Below are 7,890 nucleotides of genomic sequence, written 5' to 3' on the forward strand. Positions count from 1 at the left end.
GAGAGAGAGAGAGAGAGAGAGAGAGAGAGAGAGAGAAAGAAAGGAAGAGCCTGCCCCAGGATTTGGAAGGCTGAAAACAGGAGGATCATTAGGAGTCTATCTGTGTAGTAAGATCCTGTAATCCCTGTACTAAATACATTTAAAAAAAATAAACAAACAATGGTTTCAGGACACAAAGAGTAAATGTGGTACACATAAACACACTTTTACAGGCCTATGGAAGAAATCACTATCAAATGTGACACACCTTCCCACTAATCCATGAAAGGGTCTTAAAACCCTTAAGTGTTCTAGATGGGTAAGAGCAATCAGATTAGGTTTATGAAATGATTATCTACATCTATAATCTATATGTTTAATTTGGCTGTTGACTGGCATCACAACTGTAATAGAACTTTAATACATTTTATAAATAATGTCACTTTTCAGTATTCATTGGAGATTGGTTCTAACTAATTCTTAGGTGCTAAAGTCCTTTATATAAAATAGTACAGTATTCTTATGTAACCCGTGTATATTCTCTATTACATACACTTTTTTGGGGTGGAGTTGGTGTTTTTTATTTATTTTATTTTTTTGGAACCGGGGGTTGAACTCAGATCCTTGAGTTTGCCAATCAAATGCTTATCCTACTGATCCATCTCCCCGGCCCCAAGGGTTGGGGTTTTTAAGACAGGGTCTCACTATATCATTTGGGGTGGTGCTGAACTTACACTGTGGCCCAGGCCGGTCTTGAACTTGCAGCAATCCACCTGCCTCAGCCTCCTGAGTGCTGGGATTATAGGCATACTACATCTCGCCCAGCTTCCCTTACATATACTTAATTTTTTAAAAAAAAAATTTATTAGTACATGTTTGCAGTACATAATGAGTCCCTATTCATTGCAGGAAGCTGACAGATAACTTAGGCTAATTCTTTTTCTGTGCCCTTTCTCTCCCCTCCCTCTACCTCCTGCTCACTTTCTTCTATGTAAAATATCTCACTGTTTCCTATTATCTATCATCTATTTCACTCTATACTTTCAGTTTCTTACATTAAGAAATCATGTGCTAGTTAAACTTGTGTGTCTGATCCATTTCATTTAACACTATGCTCAAGATGCATCCATTTTCCTACAAATGACTCAAATTTATTCTTCTTTATAGCAGAGTAGTACTACATTGTGTGTAAATGCCATTATACATTCATGGGTATTACAGGCCACTTTCAAGATTTAATTATTATGAGTTGTGCCTCTATAAACACAGATATGCATGTATTACTGTAGTATGGTGTCATTAACGCTTTCAAGAAGATACCTACAAGGAGAATAGTTGGGTCAACTAGAATTTCTAGTTTTAGGGGTTTTTTTTTTTTTTTTTTTTGCAGTAGTGGAGATTGAACTCAGGACTCTGCACTTGCCAGGCAAGTGCTTATTCTACTGCACTATCTCCCTGGTCCTCTAGTTTTAGTTTTTTAAAGAAATCTCTATACTGATTTCCACAATGGTTGGGTTAATTTACATTCCCACTAACAATGTAGCAGGGTTCCTTTTTTCCCCACAGCCTGGAAGCATTTGTTATTATTTGACTTTTTGATGGCAGCCATTACTTCTGGAGTGGTTGTAACTTACATTTCTCTAATGGCCAGAGGTATTAGAACATTTTTCACATATTTATTGGCCATTTGTACTTCTTCAGTTGTCTATTTTTTCCATTGGGTCTTTCATTTTTGGAAATCTAATTTTTGAGTTCTTTATATATGAATCTTCCGTCCAAGGATGTTATGGCTTGCATCTAGGTGTCCCTTCAAAGTCTCATGCACTCAGAGGTGGGGCTTTTCTGAGGATGCTGGATTTAAGGTCTGTGAATATGGATTAAAGGTATGTGATAACCAAATTAGTCCACTCACAGGTTTAACATAGTTCTGGGGTATGGATAATGGGAAGGCTCACTGTGGGGGTGGGTGGCAACACTCAAAAAGGCTTGTAGTCTGGATGGAATAAAAAAGGAGGGAGGTTTGCTGCTTTGCTGCCTCCAGCCTGCCCTGGCATGGGACAATTTCTCCTCTGTCATTGTCCTCTGCCTGCCTGGGAGACAATCAAGTACAGTGTGAAACCTTCACAAACTGTGAACTGTAATAAACCCTTCTTCCTTTGACTTGTGGGTGTGAGACATTTTGTGCCAGCAATGAGGAAGTAATTAAGACAGACGAATAACTAGCAAGAACTTTTTTGCCCATTCTGTAGGTTGTCCCTTAACTCTGCTATATGCTTCCTTTACTATGCAGCAGCTTTTTAATTAATATAATCTCATTTGTTGATTCCTGATGTTATTTCTCAGGCAACTAGAGTTCTGTTCAGACAGTCTCTAGCCTAAGTTTATTTATTATTATTTGTTAATGTATTTAGTATAGGGTTTACAGGGTCTCACTACACAGATTGGACTCATAGCAATCCTCCAGTTTTCAGTCCCCTAAGCCCTGGGATTATAAGCATACACCACCATGAGTATTTAATTTTTCTTTTTTAAATTTTTTTTGGCGGAACCGGGGATTGAACTCAGACCCTTGCTCTTGCCAGGGAAGAGCTTATTCTACTAAACCAGCTCCCTGGCCCCCTGAGCCATCTCCCTGGCCCCCTAATTTTTCTTGATGGCACTGTAAATGGTACTAGTTTCCTAAATTCTCTCTTGATAGATTCATTACTGAGGCACAGAACACTATTGATTTTTGTGTGCTGATTTGTATCCTGCTACCTTGTTTAATTTGTTATAGTTCTAGTCTTTTGGTGGAATATCTTAGGTATTCTATGTAAATAAATATAACTACAACTCTGAAATTAGATCTCAATCCTAGAATAAGCCTTGAATACTCATGACTCTGTATTTCTATTCAGTTTTAATGTCCTTTCACTACCAACCTGGGTGATTTTTTTTCCAAATCTACTTCTAAAAATACATTCTCCTCTAATCTCCCAAGATAAATAATTGTTCCTTTTGCATGTTGCAATATAATCTGTACAAACTTTTTTTAAAATTTATTTATTTTTGTGTGTGTGTGGCCAGCTCAGCCCACCAGGGGGCGGGGCTGGCTGGCATGTGGTGCTGGGGGGTTGAACCGCAGTCCCTGTGCTTTGCTAAGCTTGTTCTAAGTAGGTGCTTTAGACCACTGAGCCATCTCACCAGCCCACAAGCTTTTCCTTGTCACGGTCTCTTCTCTAGCACTTGTCAGAACTAGTTCGAGAAAAAGTTAAGTGAAAGAATATACTTCGAGAAAGAAAAAAAAAGAAATACACTGAGGAAACTGTAGAAGGTTCACTCTACACATCCTTTCAACTTACCAGCTAACCTCCATGCCACCAATACTCCCCATTCTCTTCTCCTGTGATCTTGTAAAATGTTGTCAAGTCCTACTTCTTTCCCATTTCCTATCAATCATAGTGTTTCTACATTCATTCTTTCTATTTCAGTATCTGTTTATTTCTATGCCATTTCTTATATTTCATTCAATCCTTGTCTATTCAAAGTGATCACTGATTGTTCTCACTTTAAAAACAAAAAAAAACCAGAGCATTAAAAGATGTACAATTTTTCTGTCATGCAAGAATTTTTCATTCATAATCAAACAATTCATGTATCTATGCTGCTCTTTAAAATTATAATTAATTTGGGGAAAACAGCAAAGTTGCTCCATGTAACAATGTAAAATGTTAGAAATTCAGTTTCCATGCTATCTGAATCTGCCACCAATGTGAGTTTAATTAAATAACATTCATTATCTGATGTGCCAGACACTGTGGTAGGTGCTATGAATATACACACAAAAAATAAGGAGCATGGTTTAGTAGAAAGAGAAAGGACTACTCAATATTTATTGGGCAGTGTGATAAGTGCTATAGCCACATATGAAAATGTAGGCAGGACTAGAGTGTTCCACTTCATGAGATCCAAAGTTGACACAACCAGTGAGAGTCTATTTGCTGATTTCCAAAGTCCACGAATTCCCTGAATCCCCTGGAGTCAAATATGCTGATTACTATTACATTGCCTTAATTGCACAACAATTTTTACAGAATTCTGCTGGATCTGATTTTCAAAGGTCTAGGCTATCTCCAAACATCTTTTCTCTCACAGATAATTTCCATCAACTTGGAGTAATATACTAGGAAGACTGAAGAGCTACAGACATTCTCCATGCTCCCTCCTTTATTAGTACATCCATTTTTAGTTCCCTGAGAGGAGGTATTTATAGCTACCAGAAACATCCTGTCAGAGTTCAGTAGAAGAATTACTTTCTACCAACATTCCAGTTTTTAACTACCTAAAAGTTCCTTCCTCTTTAGTGGATAAACTAGCTTTTTATCAGCTTTGATATATCAGTACTAAAATTCAAAGACAGAAACCATTAGAGGCAACCACACATATCCACCATATCAGTCCTCTGAAACTTTCTCTACAAGAAAATGTCAAGAACAGAGTGCCAGTAGGCCTCCCAAGAAGAATTTCTCTACTGTCACTATTTCTACCCTGTAACTATGGTCCATATTTTCAAAGTTCTTACCAACATGCTCACTATTCTCTTCCCAAACCTATCCACATCCCACATCAGCAGAGCCCAGCAGAAGGCAACAGGGGCCAGCAATTCTGCTGTTCTGTCTTAAGGAAGTTATGCCTGTCCAGAGCTCCCTTCTGCATCACCAGGGCTTCGGAGCACCACCGGTAGGCTGACTACCTGGACCCTACCTTTTTTTTAAAAACTGCTATCAAAGTTTTACATTTTTTAAAGGTATGAAAAGCAACAGGCTCTGCAGAGAGAGTTTGGGTCAAGTAGGAAAAGAAACAACAGGCTCTGCAAAGTACATTTGGGCCAAGTAACAGTAGGAAAATACCCTTCAGGACCAGAGTAGGCTACTGTGAGAGAAAAACAACAACCTACATTCTATCTCTGATCTGCAAAAAAAACAAGGCTGGGCTTCACACCCTGGGCAACCCTAGATGGACAGAGCTTCACACCCTGGGCAACCCTAGCTGGACAGAGTTCTTCCCCATTTTTTTTCAAATCTGTCCTCATCCCTCCACCAAAAGTAATGGGCAACTACGCTCTCTAGCAGCAGCACTCTTCCAGCTCCTGTCCTATCCTCAGCTAACTGCTAATAACAATTACAATCTAACTAATGCTGTCGGGAATTCAGTGAACCAGCCACTCATTTTATGACTCCAAATCACCAAGCTACTCTAAAAGCATGAAATCTCTAACTCCTTGACACAACATGCAGCATTTTCAGCTCCATGAAACTAATCTGGAGAAACAATCCATACTTACATTACAGTACATCCACACATAGTAGTCATTAAAAGCAAACTATACAGTATTATTACATGCAAAACTTTATCTCAGGAAAAGACTAAAGGAATAACCTACAACTACAACAACTGTTGCATTACTGTGATGGGTCCTTGAAGCAATAACACATCCAAGCAGGACTTGAATTTGGTGAATTCTTAGATGGTTTGATTTTTGCACTAACAGAAAATAGTGTCATGCTGTATCTCTCCATCTTCAGGCCAAGAGGACACGATAAACCCTTCGTCGAATGATATGACTGAAAAATATTTTGCACTAGAAACTTGCAAGCATCTCCTTCATCAAGTCATTAATTACGGGTCCTGTATAGGGAGTTTTTTTCAGTTATCACTAAATCCTCATAGTGACGCTGTGATTATCAGGGCCTTGGTCGTCCCTATGAAGAAACAACTAGGCAAGGTCACTCGGGGGTGTTACAGACAAGAGGCCAACATGGATGGGGGGTCTCATGACAGTTCCTCAAAACCTAATCTAAGTGTCTTTGTTATAAACCATCCCTAGAATCCAGATTTCTGTCATGTCAAATGGGCGTGATCATACTGTTGCTCAATATTCGAGACCTTTCCCGGATCCTGCCCAAGATCCTAAAATAAATAACAATCACTCTGATTTCCAAATGAGAACAGCATGTTGTCAGAAAATCATAAGACATCCAAAGTTTTACAATCACATGACTAGCAAGAAAAGAGGAGGGGGCATGCTGTCCCCCTGCTCCAAAGCCCCAGAAGGTTCGCCTGCCCAGGCCCGGCCAGAGGGCCAGCCGGTTTCACGAGACCTCGCGGGCCGCGCGAGGCTCCCAAAGGTCGAGGCGGCGGCCGCCCCGGGGCCTCCGAGGTCCTCGCGGCGCGGCCGGGCCGCAGCACCACGCCACCTTGCCCGCACGGCTCCTCCCCGCAGTTCGTACCTTGAGAGTCTCGTAGGCGGTCGCGACCAGCAGGAAAGCCTCCTCGGCGCTCTGCGGCGTCCCCCCGGGGCCCTGGTCGCCGGGCTCGGGCCGGTAGCGGTCGGGGTGGTAGCGGCGCGCCAGCTGGCGGTAGGCCCGCGCGATCTCCGCCTTGCCGGCCGCGCGGCTCACGCCCAGCACCTCGTAGCAGTCCCGCGTGCCGCAGTACAGCCCCTCGACCAGCGCCCCTGCGGGCCGCGCCAGCAATGGCACCAGCAGCAGCGGCGACAGCAGTACCAGCCAGCGCCGGTCAGCAGCCCCGGCTTTCCGGCGCGGGGAGAATGGCGCCGCCATGCCGGCCTCGCTCGCGGTTCCGCCACCAGAGACGCTCCCGCTGCCCTCAGCGCGCCCGACTCAGCCACTGAGGCCCCGCGCCGTCAGCGCCTACGTCTCTGCGCATGCGCAGGGCGTGAGGCGGTGGCAACCACTTCCTTCACGACCCGTTGCTAGGGAAAAAGGACGCCTCAAACTCCCAGCCGCTTCCGGTCTGTGACTGCGGCCTTCCTATGCTCAGCAGACCGAGTTAGGAGACGTGTCTCTTATAGGCGCGCTTAGTGTGTGCGGAGCGTATTACGGTCTTCGCAATCTTTTCCGCGCCAACACTTCACCTGCCGCATCTGCTGCTTCTACAGTCAAGATGTGATACTTGCTCTAGGAGCGAGCGAAAGGGAGAAGGGCGACCGGAGGCTGCAGCCTGCGGACGAGCCTGAGGAGTGGGCCGGGGCGTGGCCGCGATGTGACAGCGAATCTGAGCAGAGGACGCGAGATGCAGCGCGCGGACGATGTCCCCGCAGTTTCGGACCCAGTGTATCCGCCGGCTCCACCCGCTGGGGCTGCGCGAGGATGAAGACGTGGGCCGGCGGCGCCCCCCCTCCCGCGCCCCGCCCCCCGGCGTAGCGTCTTCTGCAGGACCTGAAGCTTGAAGGCCAGCTGCGAAGCCACCGTTTGGGGCTCTGAGCCAGGCAGCTTGTGCCTTATAGCAGCAGCTTCTTTTGCACCGTTGAAAATGAGCCTTGAGCTCTAGGGGCCACAGCACACCAGCGCTTGAAGTCAGCTTCAACTGCGATGGCAGCCTGCTGCCACCATTGACACCAGCAGCTTGGTCAGCTTCCATTCCACAGTTGAGCGTAACTAACACCTAGTATCTAAGTAATACTCCTGATCTGGAAATTAAACTCAAATATAATCCAAAGCCACCTCTGGATGGCTTTTCTGCCATTTATAAATCTGATTAAAGCTGGCTCAACTTCAAGTTCCACGTACCGTTATCAAAGTCCACCTACAATGTCCGTGACCTTTTCTCCAGTTATTTTGATTTGTGGGGTTTATTTTTTCTGACAGATAACTTTGGAAGGGTATTTAGCCTCTTCACCAGTTTCCACAAGCAAGTGATTGAGTCCAACATTTAGAAATCCTTTCATAGTTGTCCTAATGACTACAGAATTGCAGGAGGGATTCCACTATAGGAAACAGTTAATCTCTGCTCCTTCTCCCCCCTTTTGTTACTTTTCCTGTCTAAAATGGATACTTTCAAAATTTTTTTTTTCTTAGGCAAAGCAGTTATTTCTTTCTGAGACAGCCAGACATCAACATGGGAACAAAT

The 7,890-nt window shown here is 43.8% G+C and overlaps 1 protein-coding gene across 1 annotated transcript in view; it reads right to left on the minus strand.

The window, feature by feature from the left end:
* Window positions 1-6,655, minus strand: part of LOC101566818 (dnaJ homolog subfamily C member 25) — a 20,513-nt gene extending 13,858 nt beyond the window's left edge. The window contains exon 1 of the mRNA XM_004647264.2: window positions 6,249-6,655. Within this exon, the coding sequence (XP_004647321.1) occupies window positions 6,249-6,581 (333 nt within the window). The 5' untranslated portion in view covers window positions 6,582-6,655. The remainder of the gene's footprint in view (window positions 1-6,248) is intronic.
* Window positions 6,656-7,890: the final 1,235 nt, after the last annotated feature.

This window comes from Octodon degus, unplaced genomic scaffold (assembly GCF_000260255.1).
Source record: "Octodon degus isolate 3935 unplaced genomic scaffold, OctDeg1.0 scaffold00297, whole genome shotgun sequence".
Lineage (NCBI taxonomy): Eukaryota > Metazoa > Chordata > Mammalia > Rodentia > Octodontidae > Octodon > Octodon degus.